The sequence below is a fragment of the Cyprinodon variegatus genome, unplaced genomic scaffold, assembly GCF_000732505.1.
Source record: "Cyprinodon variegatus isolate N-32 unplaced genomic scaffold, C_variegatus-1.0 Scaffold85, whole genome shotgun sequence".
NCBI classification, from domain to species: Eukaryota; Metazoa; Chordata; class Actinopteri; order Cyprinodontiformes; family Cyprinodontidae; genus Cyprinodon; species Cyprinodon variegatus.
The window spans coordinates 987,525-1,012,635 of NW_015150538.1; the positions used below are offsets into that span (position 1 = coordinate 987,525).

The following is a 25,111-nucleotide window of genomic DNA, read 5'->3' on the forward strand; positions in this document are numbered from 1 at the left end:
TTCATGCGCCCCGTGCTGCTGAGCCGAGAGTCCTTCCTGTTTTAGAATTTTTTTTTTTAAGGAAGCAGCAACAACAGGAGAGTCGGTGAATGAATATGGTGCGTGAGTTCAACATAAAGTATGCATGCATCCGCAGTAAAAAAGCCCGGTGGTCTTAAAAACCTCCCTGTTCTGTTTGCTTTTTGGTGAATGTGTGAATAAACTGACCTGTTAGCAGTTGCTCCATGAAGAGCAGCTGCTTCTTTTCTTTTAAGCCTGCGAAACATCAACAGCTGTTTATCTAGCGTGGAGAAAAAAATCCAGACTCTGCTTTAAATGGGTTACATTAAAGCTTTGCCTGTAAAAATAAGAAATATACCGCGAGGTTTGCATGATTAAGTAGATAGCTGCACGTGTGCACACTAGTAGTAAACAACAGACATGTTTTCTGTTTATGTTTAGGTTAATTAAGTAAAGTACACCACAGCAAGCACTCACTAATCTACTATTATATATCTGAAAGAATATAAATGTGTCTTGTAGCAGCAGCTATGAGGACATTAATGTTTATGTTTATTTAATTCCTCCAGGTTTGATCTGAGGGATCTGTGCAAGGAAAGGACCTATGCGCTCTTTTTCTGCCATATCAGGGTTGTGCATACTGTGGATCACCATGGCGCAGATCGCTGGCCAGGAGGACAGAGAGAAAACCACCGCGCTCAAAGGTAAATAAACAAACAATGCTGAGGGGTGGGGTAGGAGTGCAGAGTTTAGCTGCTCCTTTTGGAAAAACAGCCCAACCCAACCCTGGCAAAGGTATGCATACTCCTTGAAGGTCAGTTTAAAAAGGGTTGGGCATTTCTACCTCTTTAATAAAACTCCTGAATCAAAACTTTGACATAAAATTAAAACAAAATGTGTTGCAAAGGGCAACGGATACTTTGAAAGGTTCTGTTTATAGTAAACTGAAACGCTTGTGTCAGAGAAAAATAAATATGTGATGAAAACAGGGATTTTTGAGACTAGGAAGAATATCTGCTATGGCTGTGAACATGGTGTCAAAAGTACACACATTGTTTACTTAAGTAGAAGTATAGATACTGCAGTTTAAAAACACTGTGGTAAAAGTTGAAGTATCAAATTGACCTCTTTACTGAAGTAAAAGTGAAAAAGTATGTGCTCTAAAAACTACTTAATGTATAAAAGTATAAAGTAACCTTTAAAAAAAAAAAAAAACAGCCAGATGCAACTTTACAAATTGAAAGCTCAATTTGACTATATTGAAACATTTTTTGACATAGGGCCAAGGATGAGGGAGGTCTTGTTGGTCTCCGTCTCTATCTCCCGATACGCTCCTGCTTGTCTCCGACCTTTGAGACATTTCAACATGTTTTTCTGAATCCGACATTGTAGCATGGCATAGACAATTCACATTTACAGTTTGAAGAACACCTGCTTGCTTCTGATGATTTCCTTTAGCTAACCAACGAGTGTTTGGGTTATATGACTCATCCAATTACACTAGTTTTCACTAGATGTGGATGGCGGCAATGATCTGCATTGGATGGCGCACATGACGTGAAATAAATATTTATAAACACAAAACCGAAGACAAGAGTAACATGTAACGTTTATTTTAAAAATGTAAGGAATAGAAAGTACAGATACTTGTGTGAAAACGTAACAAGTAGAAGTCAGAAGTAGGAAGAAAAATAAGTAATGGAGTAAAGTATAGATACCTAAAAAGTGTACTAAAGTACAGCAATGAAGTATTTGTTCTTTGTTACTTGAAACCTCTGGCTGTGAACTGATTTTGTATTGGTTTTCTTTGTTAACAGACTTGCTGTCAAGAATAGACTTAGATGAACTAATGAAGAAAGATGAACCTCCCTTCACCTTCCCTAAAACACTGGAGGAGTTTGAATATGCCTTCAATGAAAGTAAGTACCTTTCTCCAAGTCCTTAAAGCAGTAGCACATAATTGCAGAGGATGCTGGCTGCTAAGTAAACCCTTCAAGTCCCATGGACTGGTTGGAATGGAATAGAATAGAATAGAATAGAATAGAATAGGAAAGAAAAGAAAATCCCTTTTTTCTCCCACAATGGAGAAATTGTGGTGCTACTGCAGCAAAACATTATAGCAAAACTGGTCACACAAATGTGGATCTTAAAAAGTATATAAAAATAACAGAATAGATAATGAAAAACTGTACTTTACAGTGTTTTATACAATATAAATACTGTGCATCTGAAGAATAAATAGTCAATACTCAGCTGTGGACATTTTTACAGTAATGGATATGTGAAAAATAGCAGCAACACCATAGACGTACAAAATGACAACAGTATGTTATTTATCTGACTTAGAAACTGTGCAAAAGTCAGATAAATGCATGAATGTAATAACTTATTGAGGTTGTTGGGAGCAGTGTTGGTTATACAGTCTTCCAGCTGCTGGGAGGAAGGATCTGTGTTAACGCTCCCTGGTGCATTTAGGTTGCAGCAGTCTGTCACTGAAGGAGCTTTCCAGTTCAGCAGCAGCTTCATACATGAGGTGGGAGACATTATTTGACAAAGATGTTATTTTTGTTAGAGTCCTTTTGTTTCCTACCTCCTGCACTGAGTCCAGAGGGCATCCAATCACATGGTTGGCTTACCACCCAACCATTGCAGATAATGGCACTGGATCGTGGCATAAACAGGAAAATAGTGGGAAAGTTAGGACCAGAACAAATGCCCTGTAGGGTCTGGCTGTATCAGGCTAAACGGATCCATCCCAAGGAGAGTACAGCGAAAGGGGTTTAATTAGTAGGTGATTGGGTCTATTTACTGGCAAAACTGAACGCATGGAAAAATAAGATCCGGTGGAAAGCAAAGTGGGTTAATCAACTTGAACCTTTTTGAAAGTTAGAAAAGTGACATTTTGCTCAGAGTGACACTTGATGACACTGGTGATAGATTTTATATAAGGGAGTGCTGCTTGGCAAAGCCAGATAACATGAATCCCACTTGAAAATAAATAATAAAAAGAACACTGTTCAACTTTGGAAACATAATCCTTAGGTCAGAAAAAATCCACCTGCTCTGAAACTTTTATATCTAAATGTGTCTTAATAAGAATTAATAAGTGCATGATCCACAAAGTACATGAAATAAGTAATAAATAAATGAGTGCAATAAGTGTAAAGCTGGATTTATTGGTGCAGTTTCTGCTTAGTATTGATTGAACCTAGCCCTGCGTTATTTCCTTGCTGAAGTTTGTGCAAAAGACGTGTCTGTGTGCAGCATCCCCCAGAGAAAGATGCCACAACCAGCATGTGGGGTATTCATTAGGGGCAAAAATTATGTTTTATATCATTTTGTTGCTCAAGTTTATGCTAATGTCTCTTTAATTGTAAGCTGAAGATTAGTTGCAGCCTGGAATTGTCCTCTGAATTTATTGGTTCATCATAAAAGTATGTATTAGCACTGTGATAACCTCTGCTTGATGGATAAATGTACATTTATACACAGAGCTTCCAACTCTTTTGGATTATATAGCGATAGATATAGCAATAGACTATAAGTACATATTTGGTTGCTTTTTCAACTTGCTTGGTGGTTAAATTATCCAATGTAAATATTTTTGAAAAAAAACCCAGAGTATTTTTCTTTTATTGGGGAAAGAAGTGGATGTAATTTTTTTTTTTTTTTTTTTTGTGGCAGCACGTACATATCTATAAAAATAGATGCAATTAAAGATGTTTGTAAGTTATAGTTTAGTTCTAAGTCAAAAAAGACAAAAGAAAATTTTTTTGTAAGTAATCCTGATTTTATTTTTCTTTTGTAGGTCAGCAGATTGGTGAAAGAAATACAACATTGTAAAAAAGAAAATACAGCTGTTATAACCCTTCTTACCACTTCAATCAGAATAAGATAATCTGATTTAGTATTTAATTGGCAAATCGATTTTGTTGGAAATGTAATATGTTAATGTTATTAGTTACTGATTTCTGTTTTATTGCATTAAGACGACTAAAATGTTCAGTTTGCACTAGAAAACAGCTTTACAGGAAGATGAATCATGATCATAAATGTGGAAGTATTATTTACCAAATAACGTTTCTGATAAATTTCATGAGTTAGTAAAAGTGAATTCCCAAATTATGTAACCTTAAACAGTGCAGGTTTTATTTTAAGGGGGATTGTCTTAGAGAATAAACAATAAGATCACATCTGAACAAAAGCTTAATCTAAGAGCGTTCTAAGGCCACAATGATCCCCAAACACAGAAGTTTCCAAACTTTTCTTTTGGTCCCCCCATCCTCTCCATAACAGTAAAAAAAAAGGCAAATGCTGTAAATATATTATTGCAACAGAATTAACTCCGGAACCAAAAAAACTACCACTTTTGATGTGTAATATTAAAACAGTTTATTTTACTTTGTACCAGAATCAAACAGTGTTATTATTCCATAAAAAACCTCTCAACATGGTTCATTTATTTAACTGATTTCTCCCAAGCCCTCCTGCAATGTGCTGTAAATGATGTCGGCCAATAATTAGAAAAAGCTTTAAGAAGCCAAATTGGACACAAGACTCCTTAGATTGATTTAGGTAGTTTAAAATATCTAAAAAAATGGTAACCATACTATCATTTTCAATTCACTCTTTGACACAAGGCTTGAACCATAAATACATTGAGCTTCTGCTTGCTTTAGGTCGCCTTTGCCTCAACCGGGTTCAAGCATTAAACAAAACCCCATTGTTAATAAACAATTATTACATTTTTTTTATTCTACAGCATGTACAGAGCTGTGGTTTTAGAGCTTTAATCACTCAAACAGTGAGGAAAACCGCTTCATCTGCGTAATTAGACACCGCCTATCCTGGGGGAATCTCTGATTCAGATTCTTCTTTGTAGAAGCTCACAATAATAGGTTTAAGACAGCTTGTCTTAATCACCCCTGTTATATGAATGCTACATGAAGACAGTAGGTCAGAACTTCACTTTTGGTCACCTGTTAGACAAACAACTTACATTGCTTTGGATCCAAGGATTTTAAAAAGTACTTGACCAACTAGGCCTCCAAAGTCAGGATATTCACTCATGTTGCTTCTGAATGTTGTCAGCAGGTTGGAATTACAGGAAAGAAAGATTGAAGGGTTTGCTTCGCACCATGTTTTTGTTTAATGTCTTAGAGACTCTGGCTGTCACTCCTGGGGCTGTATGGGTTAAAACAGTGCATTGACAGTTTTTACCAGGCTGTTATCCTTCAATGTTTCTTGGCTAAACAGACCTCAATTTGTGACCTTAAGCTTCTGTGCATTTAGGCTCTACAGCAGGACAAGCACAGCCAGAAGACCACGTCTGAATGGCTGAAAAAATCTAACTGAAGGCAACCTTCCAACATGCCTAAATTAAAATGAATCTGCAGAAGAGATCTGGCCAGAATTCCTCAGCAGTGGGGTAAACAAGTGATGGCTAGTTACTGCAAATGCTCGATGGCATTTGTTGCGGTCTAGTTTGACAGAATCAATTATATTTAGGAGGTAATTACTTTGTCACATATGTGCAGGTCGGTTTGCTTGTTTTTTTCCCCCCATAATATATTAAATCAAGTTCTGAAAACTACTTTTTTTTTATTTACTTAGGTTATCCTTGTCTGATCTTAAAATTTGTTTGATGATCCAAATATTTTTTGCTGAGCAAACAACTCAGAAACCCAAGCAATCTGAAAGGCAGTGAACATTTTTTTCAGCACTGTAGATTAGGCTTGTCCCGATCCGATAAATGGATCGGAAGTCCAAAAACAATATCGGTATCGGATCGGAAGTGCAAAAACCTGGATCGGGACATCTCTACTGTAGATGGTCATCAGAGCAACAGATAAAAAGCTTAAAAAGCTGAAACTGTCACAAACAAGCCCTGATGAGAACCTAAATTAGTTTTACCATGGTTCACTATTAGCAGGAGGGTAAAGGAGGTGAAAAAAAAAAATTAAAATCTTTAAAACTCAATGTAAGTAATTGTAACAAAGGGTGCCATTTTTTGGTAAAGAAAAATTGCTTCTGTAAGTTTCACACCTTTGTCAGCAGTAGAGCTGTAAGTCCTAGAAAACATGTAGACATAGTCTAACCGACATGTGGGTTTAGCTGGCCTAATAATGTTTGCAAGATCGTTTTTGCTTGAAGTAATCAAAGGTTTAGGAGAAGGTAGAGTTTGGAGATGCATGTAAAGCTGGTGGATCTCCAGCTCTTAATATTCCCCCATAGTCTTTTGCCCGTCTTTATCTGCTCTATGCTCTGTCAGTGTCTGGCTGGCTGAGTGGGGGACATGTTGTGTACTCTATGGCCCGTCAGTAACCTACTCAGCCTTGCCCTCTGTCTGACGGAGAATTTGCATAACCTTGCTGCGCCTAAGAACAGAGACTCAGCACCTGAAATTATGCAACACCCACAAGCTGCTCTTCACACCCTCAAGTTCTAGCTCAGTCTACCATGGAGGCTGAAAAAAATGTCTCTTTTATCTTCCTCTTCCCTCAAAATCCCATTCGTTATTTTCCAGTTTTTTTTTTGGCCCCATCTAACCAGAAATATCCTCCTGAAACTCAAAGCAGTGCCCTTCGCTGAATCTTTTAAAATCTTTATGTCTTGTCGATATCTCGTTCAAAGCCCCTTTTTTCGAAGGATACCATTTCTATTTAAGCCATAGTGGCCCTCCGGCAAAGTCTCCAGTACGTCGGCTAAGTCACTTTGGCCTGAAGGGTTTTTTTTTTTTTTTTTCAATATAACTGAACTCATGCTATCATAGTCTGAGACAAGTGGAACAAAAATGTTAATTTCACCATGTAATGATATGAATGCAGAAGAGGCTGTGTACAATAGTTTGCAGGTATCTTAATCACTGAAGATGATGGCTTCATCTCGCCAGCCCTCCGGTTTTCCATTACTGGAAATCCAAGGTTATGTACACCTAATTAAGCAGCCAAATTGAGAACAGAATGCTAATTATGATAGAAAAGGAGGAAAAAAAGTTGAGAAAATGTTATTCCTTTGAGAGGTTGTGTTGGGGGAGATGGGGGAGCTGATCACCCCTCAGCCTGTAGACATGAACACACACACATCTCTCCCCCTCATAGAGGTAGATCCACATCCTACAATCTCTTCCCTCTCTCTAACACACACCCAGATACACACCATCCCTACTGTGGGATTTCATTATAGCTCTTCCTTCCCCCCTCTTAGGCTGTAGTGTTTAGATACTCACTCCGTCCGTGAATGCATAATTTATTTTCTTCAAGGTACTATTTGTGCACACATTGCTTTATACCAAGTTCTCACTTGTCTCCTGCTTTACCTCTCAGGCATAAATGTATTTCTAAATACAACATAATACCAGGCCTAGATTCAAGAATTACATGTTATCTAACAACTAACCATGAAAGCAAGTGCTGTAATACACAGTAAGTGAGTAGTGTAAGATTTATCACATTGATAGAGGTGTGAAATGGTGGCAATTTAGAAGGAAATAAAAAAAAAATCTTCATGCATTCCTTTATCTTGCAGAGATATTATGTTTATATGCTCACATTGTGCAATAATTGAGAAAGTATGAGGCCCCCCTGGCTATTTGGGTTAAGTATGTGTACTTTTTGTCATTTAGCTCACAAACTTTGCAGTCATAAAGGTCAAAATTTAATTTAACATGGTTTAGTGTTTTATTGTGTTGTAGTGTCAACTGCAGGATCGATGGGCTCATTGCTAAGGTATGGGCTCTGCAGTCGCAGAAGGGTAATTGTTTAAAAAAGTAGCACCACCTCTGAACAGCATTTTCTTATTTTATGAGTTTTTATATGAGTAAAACCTTTAATGTTCTAAAAAACTGTTCTTGTTGCCCTGAATTAAAATAAAGACTGTAGGCTATGTTTCAAGACCTTCCCACTGTCGCTCAGTTGTAACAGTTTTTACATGTTCACAAAGTCAGTCATAGCTTTTTACATGTTACCTTGACCTTCGGGCTGCCCCCATCCTTAAAGGAAATGATGGGAGCAAAGATTTTATGTATGCCAGCCCACTTTTTATAATATTCTGATTTTTCTGCTCTGCACTGTCTTTAGTCTGCAGGCATTGCTGTTAAAAAAAGGCACCAGCCAAATTACTATTTGATGTCAAAGTAAAGTAGGAAATAATGGCCAAGGTTGCAGTGAAAGAGAAAAGGGAAAAAAGGATCAGTTTGTGTTCAGCACCAACAGTCATCCTTTTGCTGTCTAGACAGAGCTCTATTTTCAGGAGGATTTCCTTATGCTGGGGTGTTTCCATTCATCTTTAACAGGTTAGAAGCCTGAATGAAACCTGTCCTTAGATGCATTAAAACATGAGATATGAACTGATGTAGATACAGCCATGGAACAATAGAATATAAAAATAATATTCTAAGGTTTACTGTCGGAAGAATTATGGAAAGAAGAAGCCTCAAAAAAAGAAATGTATCTAATATGACTATCAAAGGTTTTACCTGAACGTCTAAAGAATGTCTGTTTCTTACTGTTTTTTAGTTAATAGAATAGAACTATCCTTAACTGTTTTAAAGTGGGGAAATTCAGGTGTACCAGCAGCAAATAGGTAAATGGTTTACAAAATAAAATAATGTATAAATATTAAAAGCTGCATACTCATATTGAATAAAAATTGCAACTGATTTGGGGGATTTTAGGCGTAAAGAATGTACTAAATCTAGAAAAAGAGATGGTTACATAGTGTAAGAGCTTCTGAGAGGAAGGATTTGTGATAACACAGCTTTGTGTACAGAGGGTGCAGCAGTCGTTCAGTGTAAAGGGCTGGTTATACTCCCCCCCAGCAGTGTGTCGCAGTGAGCTTGTCGCAGATCAAGCTCAGATCAAGCTCACTACTTTTTAATTATGCCGGATTTTGAAGCTTGGTCTGCACTATGTTATTCCACGCCACAACACAAGAGGGACAATCACGAACTAGCTGGGGGTCTAGATACGGCCGAGGCGGTGAGTAAGTGAAAAAAACACAAGAGGCAAGTTTGTGCAAAGCGGCAAAGAGGGTGAAAAAGAGTGGGGATCCAGGTGGAAAAATGGTTCTAGCGTTCTCGTGCACCTCACTCTTCTAGCTGGTCCAACTTCAGGAGTTGTTTTCCGCAATGCTGTTCGCACAAAGAAAACAAGCTGGTAAGGTACCAATCAGGAAATATGCATACAGTAGAGCGGATGTAGAATTGACCAATCAGAGGCCTGTTATTCTTTTTCATATCTAGTTTTCTTTTGTTATATGTTAACAGTGGAAAGTTGGAGAGGTGCATTAAAATGTCTGCAGCAGGGGCGGGGGCACATTTGCATTCACTGCGACACACACGCAGACGGTCTGGTTTCTGAGTATAAATCAGCCATAAGAGGTTACAGTTTAATTCACTCGATGGGAGACATTGTCATTGGACTCTAGGAAAAATAGCACTGTGTGTTATTTTTCCTGGAGTTTTTCAGTCTCCTACCACCAGCACTTCATGCAGCAGGCCTCCTGTGACAGAGCTGACCTTCCTGATAAGTTGACCTAACCTCTAAATGGTTGCCCTAAGATCTCAGCCGTCTTAGGGCTATATATATATATGTGTAGGGTTTACTCTGAGCCTCCCTGGAAAAAGCATAACTCCAGTCCTGTTTGATAAAGTTCTAGAAAGAAAAGCAGGCAGGCATAAAATATGATATGTGTTGTATCATCAGAGGCAGGGGAAGAGATGGACGTCTAATCAATCCTGTTGAACAACTGGTTCAAATCCTTCACATTTCAGGATTATTCGATCCTCCAGGGTTTTAGTGTGTGTGTACATTTTCAAGCCTGGTGAATCTCTTTTGGGCATTTTGTATATACAAATATAAGTTGGTAAATAGGAACTTAAAAAGATGTAATAGAAAATGTCTATTTAATCCAGAGAAACAAAGAAATGGCTCACTCACTCAAACTGTTTTTAAACAATTTACTGAGTGAAAAAGCCTTCTTGGATTGGCTTTTTACAAACTGGGGCTATTTGTAAACTATTTACAAACTCAGCGGCCCGAGTGCTGTCCCCTGGTATGTGATTTAGGAAGCAAAGACGGATAAAACCAGGCATGGTTGAAATCTCTTCTTTATATGGCGACTCCTTGGCTCACTTTGGTTTATCTTTAATCCATTGCTCTGCTGGTTTGGATGTTATCTGAGTCCAGTTAACTTGAGCTGTGCGGCTCCTCTTTACTCCAACTTATGATTTCTACTTTTTCCCCCTATGTTCTGTTTTGCCAATATAGCTCTGAGAATTGATGTCCCAGAGCTAGATAATTGCCCAACAGATTTGCTTTCACAAGGAGACCATTATGGTTGTTGCCATAAGGTCCCGCTCAGTGATTATGTAGGAACATTTATTAGAAATGGTTTAGAGAATAAAATCATATGCAACGCACATGGAGAGGGAAAGGGAGGTGAGAAAGGAGGGGGGGATAAGAATTTAGGGTAGAGAGATAGAGATGGAAAGAGAGAAAAGAGAAGAAAAAGAAAATGGTGATTAAAAACATAACTCCACAAAACAAACAACATGGAAATCGACCTCCAATTTCTGATTGGGATCTAGTCTTAAACTGCTCATCATTCCTCATAACCTCTTGTAGACTATACAAGGCATGATACACATTTGAGACAAAAATCGGGCCGATCCAAAAACTGGCTGTGTGAGTGGAAAACCCTCTCAAAATTAGCCAAAAGGTGGCAGAGTGTAATCCCGGCTTAAGAGGACCAATAAGGCTGAAGTTTATTGGTCCAAGTGGACGTTCGGACTAGGCCACGGGGCCATTTTGATACCGGATTTCGATACCCATCCCTCGTCATAATTGGGGAATCCACACAGTGCCTCTTGGTTAAAAGAAGCACCACTGGTAAACTGCACTGGCATAGCCTGAAAAGGGAGGAAGGAGATAAATGGCACAACCACAGAGGGAGAAACAGTGTGGAAACATGCACCATGGAGGGAAGAAAGTTAGAATTGGTTTGCCACATTAGAAGTTGATTAAATAAACAACATAGCCCACTGCTCCAATATTCAACTTGATAGCCTACTCTCTGTAGGGGCGCTGTTACCCAACAAGAAATAAAACTTTTTATTATGTAGAACGTTTTATGAGGAAATAATCCTGAGAATCTGTGTGATGACACTGAGGACTGTGAAGGTCCATATCTCTCTGGTATTTTGCCTGTAAAATACTGTATATTTGTAATTTAAGTTTGAGGTCGTAGCAAATAAGGGATTCATTACACCCCTGTTGATGGAAGGGCTGAAATAACTAAATCCGAGCCATCGTGATTTATCAGTTATTGAGAAAACTGTCAACTAATTTAGTAATCGATTAAATTAGAGTAAAGAGACACTGAAACATACCTTTAGCTGACTGAGTGATCCACTTAGAGCAGCAATTATACCAAAATTGTAAAAATTTAGGATAAAAAACAACTTTCTCATCTGTCAATATGCTCTATTCAGAACTCCTGAAGTGGAAAAGTTTTAGTTTCACCTGGTTTAATTACATAAAAAGTCTTCTTGAAGGAATCTTTTGTTATTCGATTATTAATCAAAGAAATAATTGACAGATTAATCGATTTGCAAAATAATTGTTAGTTGCATCCCTAGTTGAATGCTTTCTATTTCAGAATTAAAAGAAATAAACTGATTATTGTGGTGCTACTTGCTGTTTGGAAGACAGTTATTTTTAATTTTCATCCAAACAAAAAAAAAAGAGAAAATGGCAACAAATGCAACACATGTGGTCGAGGTTTAATTAAATATCACCTTTTAAAATTCTAACTATCTCAGATCTGCAACCTTCATCACCGTATTTCTCTCTAACCTTGAGGTTATTTGGTGTACAAATTTTTCAGGTTGGAATTGAGATTGTAGCGGACATGCTTGTTCTATTTGGGGTCTGGAGATCTGAAATAAAGGGCTTCAGATCTACAAATAAAACAAATGCTTTACCTCGTCCTCTTCAATGGTTCAATCTATTGATGGTTTGCCCGCAGCAGAGAGTTTATCACTCAAGATGCATTTTAATGCTCTGTGTGAACGGCCATCTCTACTGAAGTACACTTATATGTGAATCAACCAGCTAAGACCTGAACAGGATGGGCCCGGAAGGAAAAGGTTCCAGTTGCATGAATAGCAGCTGCCCAGCATTGTCAAACCTCACTTATTATTATTGTTGGGCAGAATGTATTTATCCTAACTGTTTTTTTTGTCTGTCATAGATGGCCAGCTCCGGCACATAGAAACAGGTGAACCTTTCGTGTTTAATGCCAGAGAAGATCTCCACCGCTGGAACCAGAAACGTTATGAGGCTCTTGGAGAGGTAATAGTATTCATTTCTCCTTTCTAAACTGAATTTGGTTTTTTTTTTTGGTTTTTAAGCACACTTGAGAAAAGCTATCTCCATTAGGGACGTATTTATATTTTATTTGTGTTGATCAGTTTCTGCTGCTGCCGTTGGAACAAAAGACTGCACTTGTACACAACCCAACCCTTAACAAGCCCAGAAAGTACTGAGTCTGTAGAGGGACCAAAGCTCTGGGAAAGTGAAATTACCCCTGGTAGATATGTTTGGAAATGCTGCCCGGGCCTTCAACAGCCCCAGGCATTTGACTGGCAATGGAAAATGGACAATCGTGTTATGGTCATCTTATTCCCCTGGCAAAGAAGATGGCACATTTTGTTGTGGTTTTCCGTCACCTGTTTTGTTTTTCTTTTTCATATCTAGTTCTCTTTTGTTTTATGTTAACAGTGGAAAGTTTTCATCATGCCAGTGCTAAGAAGAGGACCGCTACATGTCCTCTCTTTCTTGCATTAGTACCGCAGGAACTGTGCTAGCTGGGAGTAGGTTTTCCTTTATTGGAGAAGGATCTGTAAGAGATGGTGTCAGACTGAAGGGATACTTGCTGTTTCTGGAGAGAAGTCAAGCTTTTAATTGTAAGAGATGTTGATATTCATTCACTAAAAAGGTTTATCATTAAATAAGTTTCATTTCTTTATACTACTTTCAGACATAATGACTGAATTATGCAAAATATTGTTATTATATAATATTATACATGTTATAGCCATGTTTTTATGTGTTTAATTTGTAATTTAGCTGCACTGAAATATAGATATACCTTCAGTAATTAAGTTGAGAAGTTAAATTTAAGATTTTTTTAAATATCATTTATAATTTTAATTTATCGTCATGGGCATCCTTTGGCTCCTGTTTTAGGCCTTGAACTGTCTGTTTTTGGTAAAGAACTCTGTGTCTTATCTCTGTTCCAAACTCAATAAGTCTAAACTTTTAAGATTTCAAATAAGGAGCTGAAATGCACATGGAATTTCTGTTAAGTGTTTGCAATATTTGGGCCTTATGTGGGTGATCCACATAGCGTCTTTTATCCTGCTCCAATAAAATGAGCAGATCGCATGTTCCAATGTCAGTTTCACAGTGAATAAGACTTACAAATCTTCTGAAGATCAGGCCCATCGGTTTCTGGTAGTGAAATAGTGATATTTAATCTATGTTGGTTATCAGTATGTCTAGTACCATGACTGGTACTAGATTATCTCTCTCAATAAAAGCAGTTTTTGGTAACCTTTTTCTGTGGATAACTTGACTGAGCAGTTTAATCTTGTTTTTTTGGGATGTGCTGGATTCTGAAGATGCAGCGTTTCATTGAAATGAGTTCATATTTGATTTATGTGTTTTTTTGTTTTGGTTTTACAGTGGTCAGCGGCTCTAAAATGACTGCAAACATGTTTCCTTATTTTTTATAACAAGGTTAAGGACATAAGACTGGAAGTTCCCCAGGTTCCACATGGTGACATGTTAATAGCTTCTTCTCCTCCTAGGAGCAGAATGGCAAGAAGTAATTTATTATTAGCTCCCCTCTTTGTCTATTTTAGACTGTTAGATTAAAACGTTGAACAACCGGTTACTTAGATCCTCTTTAAATGAGTTATTAAGGACCTTTAGACCAAAATTGGCCCATACATCTGATCCATTTTAAATTATGCCCTGTATATGGGAGTTTTTACTGCACTTTTTGAAAGCAGCAGTGGTTAAACTATTTTTTTTTTAAATAAGTCACATTCAGACCTATTTTAAACACAACTGTTCTAGCAAATGTGTTTGAAAAAGTGGTTTTAAATTAGCTTATTCAGTAGTGAACAGGAAATGATCTCACTTTTAAAAAAGATCATTATGCGGAGACAGCGCTGACAAAGGTGGTTATTGACTTTTTGTTAAATATTGACTCTGACTGACTTGAAGTCTTGCTGTTGCGCCTTGGTGCCTCTGAGATGGTCGATCATTTTATCTTACATCAGTGGCGTAAACATTATTTCTGAATCTTGAACAAGATGCTGATGTGGCCGAAGTCCTTTTTTATATCCCAGAGCTGAAAGTGGTTAATAATGTTCTGTGTGAGCCTTGTAAAGTCACACAAGGAGTTCCACAAGCTTCCTCTTTTGTTTCCCTGCTTCTCGTCTTTTATCTTGCACCACTGGAGCAATTATAGCATTGTTTTGGAATTGGTTTCCACTGTTATCATGATGTTTTACTATTATTATTATTATTATTTATTATGTGTGCCTGTAACTTTAATTATAGGTCTAATTTTTCCAAACTTGATATCTGTCTTTCTGTTGTTAGGAATTGGTTTTCAAAGAATTCTCTGTTCTTTGGCACTGCAAACGCAGAGATGAAGATCCTTAGACCTCATAAATGGCATTATCTGTTTGAAAATGTGTCTCTTTCTCTAGACAGCTGTGTTGTCCAGTGAACTGACAAAATAAAATCTAAAAAAAAAACTTTCTTTTATTTAAAATCAGACCCTTGTGTTTGACAAGAACATTTAAGAGTTGTTGAGGGTGTCCTTTTTGATCTCAGTAGAATAAATAAGATCAGGTCCATCCAGTCTAACAAAGACGCTGACATTCTCTTCCATTCATTTATAATGTCTTAGTTGGACGGCCCCCAAATAGTTTTAGAGTTCCATAGATGATTGAAAAATGGCTGCTGCTCAAAATGTACTTTGAGCAAATTGGAGAAATGTGACCTAAATTTTCTAGAGCTGTGTTTATTAGAACAGAACCCTAACCCCAAGTATTTCTAAGTGTTTTTCTTATTCTGAGGGACCCTTTGGCCTTTTTTAAACTTGTCTAGAACCTGGATTGGAGGCCTAAAAACACTATTGCTGTAAATTCCTCAAAGATCAGCAGTGTTTCCTAAAAAAAACCTTAAATTTTAGAGTCCTAACGACACAACTGAGTAAAAATCCAGCAATTATAGTTATTGTGTATCAAATGTGTTTGTGGGCTACAATATAAAGACACAAAGATTTAATTCTTTTACTTTTTGTGTTTGTAGGGGGAAAAAAACAAGCAAAACAAACAAACAAACAAAAACAAACAAGAAATCTGTTACTGGGAGACTAAATCTTCAATATTATGAGGTAAACCCAGACTTGCTAGGTTCTAAAGTTCCCTTCTAATTCACTCCCAAATTTCCACCACAGTCTGGGTATTAAGATAATGAGACAAAATATTTCTTTGTTATCATATTTTTCTGTTTGCATTCTCTACTATGTTGCTTTTAATTGTTGCCTGCATTCTTTGAAGTTCAAAGGAAAGTGTTGGACCCTTTTGTGGGATTACCTGCATGTTTTTATTATTTCTAATGCAGGTATACAGTAGCTCCTTTGAGAGCCGGTCCTCTCTGAAGCTTTTTACCATTCTTCTTTTCTTTTTCATGCTTAGGCAGTATCTGCCAACATCTCAAAAGGATGAAAAACAAATATGTAGAATCAGCGAAGCCGTGGACTTCAGGGACCTACAAACATTTAAACTAAATGAACTTCTCCACCTGATGTTCACAAGAAACAAATAACAATCAAACGAGATGTATGCAAATAGTATTTATCCTTCGATTTAAGGAATGATAGATGTATCTACATAGGAAATGCAACCAAACAATGGTGTAAATCCCTGTAGATGTGACTTTGTGTAATGAGAGCAAATATTATATGAGTTGTGTTGTAGGAGATTAACTGGTTGGGAAAAAAAGTGTTCTGAATAAGCTTAAGTTATTTTATTGGTTGCTTTAACGTCCCAGATAATTCACAGAAAAAGAAAAAAAAATCTTAATCTCCAAATCTCTGCTCTAGTTTTCTTACTGAAAGTGTAAATTCATTATTTTGTTTGTAAAAGATTTGTAAGGCTCGTTATAAATAAACAAAAATTCTGAATTGGATTAGGCTGCTTAGTCAGGCTCTTCATGTCTCAGGTTAAAGCTGTGAGTCACACATGCATACCTGCATTCTTATTTCAGCACCTGCATAGCTGATGCATGCAGATTTATTTCAGCTTGGATTCGTCTTTGTCTGCCGAGTCTTTATTTCAGGTAGATTGAGAGAGTACATTCAGAGTTTGTGTAAATACAGACAGGTCTGTTGTCTACATCCTAGCCTCCTCCATCAGTCTGAGAGCTGATGGAGGATATAAATGGGCACAAAGCTGTGCTTGCATGTTGCCTCTTTTTGAATAGAGCCGCATCATCGTTTCCCCCTAATGTTCATTCAGTTTCCTTTCTTTCCAAGTCGAGAAGGATACCTTTGTCCATTTCTCCCGCTCTCCTGTTTCCCCCCCTTTAGTTCCTCTTGATCCTCTCAGCTTCTTATTTTTTTCTTGGGTGCTCAGGCTGCGTTTGTATGTCTGTTTATGTTCATCAGGGGGTGGTGGAGAAGGGTGACTGGGGTGTCTCCCGTATTGTCAGAGACATTATAGCACCAGATGTCCAATTCGCACTTCAACCTTGTCTGAATAGAGACTGATAGGAGGAGGGCGACTGATGATAATGGAATGATGGTTGGAAGAGGAAAAAGAAAAAAGAAAGAGATGTGCATGAATCCATATGAAAACAAAATGTTCCTTGAATTGTGTTAGATATTTGTGGCAGGATAAATGGATATCTCACCTTATTTTTTATATTCTAATTGTAGAAAGTCTTCGAAAAATGTAAAAATTTATATGGATTGAGTTGTGGAATTTTGAAATGTAGTTTAATCTCTCCGATTTTTTTATTTTACAATCTTTTTTGTTTCAGCTTTGCCTTTTAAACTTTTTTTATTTGACTAATTTTTTGTTTGAATCAAAATTGGCTTTTTTCAAATTAAATTGCAAACTCATTTAGTGTATTCATTAAATCATTAACTTGTTTTAGAGAATTTGATTGTGTAAGCTGCCTGTAACACAAAGAAGCTCTGCCTATAAAGACTGATTAATTGAACCAGAGTTATAAAAGTATGTTGACACCTATCATGTTGTTCATGAGACTTTGTTAAGGCTGGACATTGGTAAGCGGGTTATAAAACAAAACAGAATTTTTTTTTATAAAGGATATGTTTGCACCAAAGTAGTAGGTGTGCTGAGAGAGCTTTTTATTAACTATTCAAATGTAGTTATTATTGAAAAAACTAGGTTATTTGATGATATGACTGGTAGCTGTTAAAGTATAGCTATATTCATTTTAGAACCACATGAAACTCAATTTGGTGAAGACAGTGAAATGGATCTCCATACTGCTCTCCTTTGACATCCTCAACATCACTGTGTCTACTTTGGATAAGTTCTACTTCCTTGGAACAGACCTTTCTCAGGAAAAAATGTAGTTTGGAAAAAATGTCCTACAAATACTGTCCTTCTTGCAGGAACTAAAAAAAAAAGCATCCTCCAAAATAATTCATCTTCTAGACCAATGGTTCCCAACTTTGGTCCTCAGGGACCCCTGCCCTGCATACTTTGATGTCCCTCTGTTTTATAAATATATATATATATATATATATATATATATAAAACCACACAAAAAATATAGATATATACATATATAACTCTATATGTATATATTTGCATATATAACTCTATATGTATTTATATGTATATATTTGCATATGTATAACTATAGATCCAAATAAAGTAATAGTGATGTTGTGATGTTGCTCCCAGGGCAGCCGAGAAACATAGTCCCTCCAGTGTGTCCTGGGTCTCCCCCTGGGCCTCCTCCCGGTGGCATGTGCCTGGAACACATCACCATGGAGACGTCCAGGAGGCATCCAAATCAGATGCTCGAGCCACCTCAACTGGCTCCTCTCGATGTGGAGGAGCAGCGGCTCTACTCTGAGTCCTCCCCAGATGACTGAGCTCCTCAGCCTATCTCTGAGGGAGAGCCCAGACACACTACGGAGAAAACAAATTTCAGCAGCCTGTATCCGGGATCTCGTTCTTTCTCTCATGACCCAAAGCTCATGACCATAGATGGATATAAGATTGGATCAATATTGGATTAATCAAGGATGATCTGATTGATTAGGGAACTAAAGTCTAAACTAAACTAAAAATCTTTTTTTCTGGGCACAAATATTATGAGTAAAGCTCATTCTGTTTAAAATAAATTCAACTTAGGAGTAAAATACCTACAGACGAATAAACTAATACACAGACATTTACCAGGCCTGGAACTAACTTTTGTCATAATTGCTATATTCTAGCTGTAAAACACTGGAGGCTATCTATGCAGTGTCACTCTGTGCAGAAGGGTCACCTCAGCCTGTGTAGGTGTCAGTTGGAGTCTAATTCCTGTGATTTGCTGATAAATTTCTCTGATAGAAGACAAGCATAGGGCCTGGCCCAGATGGAGCTCTATTAAGCTGTTAATAAATGAGGATTCTTCTGTGCTCTGTCTGCATCTGTCGAATTGAAAGCAGTCACAAATTTGTAAACATACACGCACGCACAAACACACAGACACTAAGTCAGAATATTATAATGAGGTAAAGCTAGCCAGATGGCTGAATTAGAAAACTTACTCTCTATCTCTCTCTCTTTTTGCTCTGCAGTCTCTCTCTATTATGTGTTTTCTAATCCTGCTTTTTAATGTTTCTAAGTCAAACTGATTGTTAATTTCATCTTTGAACAAACAGCAGCGGTTCACAAAATGTTTTACCTTAATAAATTCCACCTTAGTAGATACCAGCGATCAGAGCTTTTCCTTTAGGAATAATAATAAAACAATTGAAAAAAATTTTCTTGCCATCCTGTCCCATCAACTTTTAGATGCAGAGTTTTCTTTATTACCTGGACAAAATTATAAATTGCCACCTTTAACACCTTACATTATTGATTGGTTTAAATATGGGATTAATCATAATAATAAGAAATAAAGCTATAATTGTTTCATAGTGAGGACTGGACAGTTATCATTAACAAATTGAAAAAAAAATTATCAGATGGTTCAGCCAAATCCAAGAACAAGCCATAGCAACAGCCTTAACAACTGAATGGTTCGGTTGGGGCCACAAAACCAGTGACGTCACACAGCGTGATCGGCTCTTCTTTGACAGGAGCTAAAGAGATCATGTTTTGTTTTTTTCCTGTTATCTGCAATGATAGAGATTTGAAGCAATGCATTGCTCTTAAAAGGGTAGTGGGCTCTTTGAGTGGCATAAAAAGAGCATAAAAGTTTTCCTTGTCTGATGAGACGTCAGGTTCGACATGTGGTCAGCAGTGACGGGACCTGTTGGTTTGTTGGTCGACTGGATTCCATTCATGATCCATTGAAATAAGCTCACTTTATGAAGATTAATAAGTATCTTTATTACCATCGCTATCTGTGTCACTAGTATGTGTGTATATCCGCCATGTTGGCCAGCAATTTCTTTTCTATTTGAAAAATCGATCAACAAACATAATAGCTTCTTTTCAAGCTTATAAAATAGTTAAAGAGAAAAATAAAAACAACTTTAGCTATATATTATAAGAGTTGTAGTTTGCTTCTACTTTCACACCAATGAGTGGTGTCAGCACAATTTTAATAAAAAAAAATTGAAAGCCTATATAAGTTGTTGTACTTGTGTTGCTTTGTATCTTATTAAAACCACTCACTGATCATGGCATTACACAAGCTCTGCAACCAAGCATATTGCAACTATAACAAATAGATTGTTATTGCCTCTTATTTTCATAGTAGTGAGGATTGTGGCAGCAATTGCTTGGTAGTCAAGTAGCAAGAACCACAAGCTGTTGCTCCTAATTGACTGTCATTTTCCACAGTTTCCACAGAATCTCTCCCCAGTGTTCCTTTTTTTTTTAATCAAGGACTGATGTGTTTTACTCATTTTGGATGTTTGCTCTTACCTACTAAGAGGTTATTTTGAAACATATTACCTTTAAATAAGTGAAACAAAGCCTCTACTGAGTACAACTAAAGGTCCTCTAAGTACCAAAGTAGGACCTTGTAACCTTGTAAAACAGGAAATGTGTAAGGCAGCTAAGATGGTAGTAAAGCATATACAAAGTAAAATATTTAAACCAAATGTCTGAGAATTTTTCATTCTTTTCTTATTTTTAAAGCTATTAAAGATATAACTAAGCAGCTGACAAGGACCTCAGAGATTCAGTTTAAGGAATCGCAACTTCAGTACAACTACAGTGACTTACTGAGGTTTTAAATTGAGAGACATTTCTACCAAGGCAGTTGCCCTGGGCACATTCAGCAGTAATGTTAACTACAGAAGAATAAAATATGATAAGATATAGGCTACTACTTTGGTTGTGAATACACTGCTGGAAATTTTCTTCAAAATCTTATAGTAAATGTCTCTTGTAACAAAAAAACAAGAAACCAAAAATAAGTTGGGTAAAACCCTTTTTGTTTACCTAGCAATACAGTAATCTTTTGGTTCGTTGCTTGATTTTACTTTTTTCAGATAGTTCCTATATATATTTTTTGGATTAATAATAACAGTGCAGTAATATATGTTATTGCCATGTTGTTTCTCTATTGATGACCTACGGTTTTCTTTGCTCTGTTTTTAATCTTTACAATAACTTTTCGTTATCTTTAGCTTTTGCAAATCAAACCTTTGTCTGGGCATCAAAGGCAGTCATAGTTCACTCATATGATGTATAATCTGCATGCACAATTAAAGTGCATGTCATTTGACCGAGCAAATACTGGCTGTAAGGCTTCTGATGTTATACTGAAAATATATGAAATGTGATTTGACCTGATGTTCTGTTCTGAATAATCTAAAAACATTTTTCAATATCACCTGGATATACTTTGATGCAAAAAAAACTGAACATTGTTTCCAGAAAAATGCAAATGATATCACATGGACAGTCCATCTGATATCCTGTCCATGATGGACCTTTCCATAGGATGATAGCTTTAAAGCTGTGTGATGAGTTCACGGTATTTTTGAAATTATTTGTTGTATTCAAAATGTGCTGATTATGTGAAGTTAGGAGAGGTAAAATAAAGTTACATCCAAAAAGTTTAAGAAAGGAGTGTTTCTTAACCTTTTCATAAATGACTTTACTTTTACTTAGAGCTAATTAGAGAAAGCTGAAACTCAAGTATTTATGTGTAAAAATAATGTAAAGGTAAACAACTGTTGTTTATATCTTGGATTAAATGTAGTTTTTATTGGCCACGTAACATTTATTTTGATAATTAGGGAAAAAATACTCTATCTCGTGTTAGGCGGTGTTTAAGTGTTATTTTTTTCAACTTATAACCGCATTAGAAATACTTAAAATGATAACCAGCTTTATTGAAACAACAGTAGGGAATTTAAGTTACTCTCAACATAAAGGTGTGCTAGCACTTTCATATAAAGAGCCATCCCAGCTATGTAATAAGCCTGATGGGTTCCCTTTGTGCTCTACTTATTCCCAGGTGGCTTTCCGTACACTTAGCAGCTGATGGGATCTCTACAGGCTCTGTAAGTGACAGTTGTCTGCCCAGAGTTATTGGTTGAATTCAGGTTTCCAATCCAAAAAAAAAAAAACTTTTTCTTTCTTAGACGACGCAGACAGAGCCAGACAGAGTCCAATTAAAACAGTTGAACAGAGTTAAAAAGTTGAGGTTTTAGTCGATGAAAGAATAGATAATTGGACAGGGAGATGCAGGCAGGAGAAAGCCCTTTAGAAGGACATGGGGACCTGTAGCATCCATCGCTTCATCAAACAGCCACTGAGACATTCAAGTTTTACTTTGAATCAACATTTCGTCAACTTCTTGGCTAACACCTGAGCAGGTCATTATGCTGCTGCTCAGAAGAGCGGGGCTGGGAGAGCAGGACAGAAGTGAAACAGTGCCACATCTTCGCTAGGTGTAAACAGTCTGTCAGTCAGTCTGTATGAGAGAAGTTTCCCTTCCCCTGGAGAGTCCTCCATCCGCTGACAGAAGAATGACAGAGACCTCATGGGAATTACGGCAGCCTCTCTTTCTCTCTCTTTGTTTCCCACGCCGACTGACAGATCACAAATTCACAACAATAGGCCCTATTTTAATACATTTTCTGTTGGTACACAAGGCTGCCTTAAAATAAACAACCTTTCTATTGCCTCATGCGCTCTCATTTTTGGAGCCTCTATCCTTCTGAGTGTGCTTTGCTGTTGTGCTGCATTGTTCGGGGGGATTTTCTTCTTTTTTCCCCCTCTTTCTCTTGCTTTTCTCTATTCTCTGGAGAAGCAGGAATGCTTTCCTGGGTGCAGTCAGTGATACGGCACAGAGCAGCTCTTTCAGTTTCATTATATAAACAGCTTTGATGCCTCTTCTTGTTCTCTCTGGTGTCTACGGGTAAGTGGCTTTTGGAGAGAGCTCTGGACTGTAGAGACAAGAGGGGTGTGTGTGTGTGTGTGTGTGTGTGTGTGTGTGGGAGTGTGTGCCTGTACATGAGTTTTATTACAGTGTGTTTGTGTGTGAATACTGTATGCTTTCCTGGGTTTTATAGATTTTCACTCATAAGCCAAAACGACTGTTCAAACTGTCTGCTTGTTACTTTAATTTTCTGATAGGGTCACATCACTTTAAAGTTGTTAAGCCTTCAAAACAACATTTGTAATTACTTTTTTACGTACGTGAGTTGTGTTCAGATTACAAGGTGCACCTTCACAAACTTAAATTCATTGAAAATCAGCAGTTCAATTCAAAAAAGGTAAACGGTATAGATTCATATTTTTCAACTGATTATTTCTCTTTACTTCTCTTTAGTTTTTCATGAATTTTAGTTTTAAGATAGGAGAAATACAAAACAGATTGGCAATGCAGAAATGTCTTTTACAGAACCATGCAGTGATGCCCTTGTCACCTATCATAGCTCTTTTTGCATTAATTACTGCATCAGTGCTTTGTAACATGGAGGTGATTGCCCTGTAGCTCTGCTGAGGTGTTAAGGAATCTGGGTCTGTTCTGTACTTTCTGTGGTCATTTCCAGTGATTTCACTTGACAGCTATGAAAAGTGATCACTAAATAAGATGTGTGGACTGGTGCTATGTCCTGTTGGAAAATAAAAGCATTTCCAGTAGGGGTTAGCATTTATCCTACTGTTTATTGTTATAAGTTTCTAGTCCTCATGAGAATTTTGATCTGTCCTCTAAATCATAAATTAGAATAGATGATAATTTAAAAACTAGAAAATGGGTGAATTGTCAGAATTTTTCATTTTTTTTTACACCTAGGAATCAATAAATTTGAAGAAAATGATTAAATGTGGCCACTGCAAGTTGTTAAGTGATATAAGTCATTGAAGTTTGTGTATTGTTTAATATTGTTCGGTAGTTACCTAAGAAAGTATTCAAGGAAGTTATGTTTTTTTTTATAATCTCTTTCATCATTATCATGTTAGTACCACAAAATGATTAGATATAATGATAAGATTTTAAGTCCAGATTTTAAATAAGAAAAAGAAAGCAAGTAAAGATCCTGAAGTATGGCTGTTCTGACCTTTGACATGTGACCCAACACCTTAATTTCCCCAATGTGGGACAATAAGGAACGTCTCTATTCTGTTTAAATTATTGTTTCACATGGCACCTCATATCTCATAAATTTTGGACCTTAACGTTCAAATGCTAAACATTTTACCTGGAACTTTGACTATAGACTACTGATTAAACAGTTCAATCTCTCTTTACCTTAGCCAAGGTTCGATTTTCTGATTTTTTTTTTTTCTAGTTAGAAGTGGCTTAATACATGGTTTTATCTGGGCAGTGGATATTTGAGAAGCGACTCCAGTCCTAGTCCACACCTTGTGCAAAACTCTTAAATTGGCTTTCCTATTAAATCCTCTCACAGCTGTGTTCACGTGTGTAGCTTGTGTAAAGTTTTTTTTTCTCAAATGTTCTCCTCCTATTCATCTGTTAATGAAGATTCATGGGTAAAGTATGTAAACCTCCATCTTCTTTAGCAGAGACTGACGTGGCTTTCCCTCCCTGCGGAAACTGTCAGTGACAGTCTTCCAGACAACTGGCAAATCTGCAGTCTTCTGCATAAAGACCAAAGAAATAAGCTTTGTATTTCTTTTGTCAAAATCCTTTCTCTGGTTTTTATTCAGTTATAAAAAAAAAAGTGTTTTTTTATTTGCTTCAAGCATAGTAATCTACACTAATATTAATAATTGATTTAAAGCTAATTTGTCTCAGTCTCCAAATTGATTCGTTAATTACTTAAAATAATCAACTAATCAACATTTTTCTTACTTATTGAAACATGCATCTATATTGAGCACCTGATACAAATACAGTGAAGCTTTTTTAATGCTTCTAAACAAAATTATTTCAGAGTACCTTTTTTGCATTATTGTGTTCCTTTTTATTTTCCTCTCTCTGCCTCCTACTGTCTTATGTCTTCTCTTCTTTTATGACTTGATTCTGTCTCCTCATCCTTACTTGGTTCTTTTCCTCCTCTTTCCTTTTTGTGCGCCTGGGAAGGATCATCTCCTTATTGCCTCAGGTGCGGTCAGCCAAACCAGGCATGACTGCTGTAATCAGTGGGAGAACACACGAGGAAGCAGGAAACACACACAGGCTGATTCTTGGAGACACAGTATGTGGGAGGTCTTTCTGAAAAGCATATCTAGTTGCAGCCACGGTGTTCTCCATAAAGACCTTGACCTCATAGATGTGATGATCAGAGTGTTATGGGGATGACTCCAGATTTGGAAGAAGGTGATGTCACAACCCAACCATTTCAAGGCATCTCACCAAGACAACGCACTGTACCTTTCCTTCTCTGTCTCTGTCTT

At 37.0% G+C, this 25,111-nt stretch overlaps 1 protein-coding gene across 1 annotated transcript in view; it reads left to right on the forward strand.

Annotated features, from left to right (window-relative positions):
• The window catches only part of fam172a (family with sequence similarity 172 member A), a 189,942-nt gene continuing 164,831 nt past the window's right edge, over positions 1 to 25,111 (forward strand). The window contains exons 1-4 of the mRNA XM_015373311.1: positions 1 to 98; positions 570 to 704; positions 1,818 to 1,919; positions 12,253 to 12,353. Of these exons, the coding sequence (XP_015228797.1) occupies positions 605 to 704; positions 1,818 to 1,919; positions 12,253 to 12,353 (303 nt within the window). The 5' untranslated portion in view covers positions 1 to 98; positions 570 to 604. The remainder of the gene's footprint in view (positions 99 to 569; positions 705 to 1,817; positions 1,920 to 12,252; positions 12,354 to 25,111) is intronic.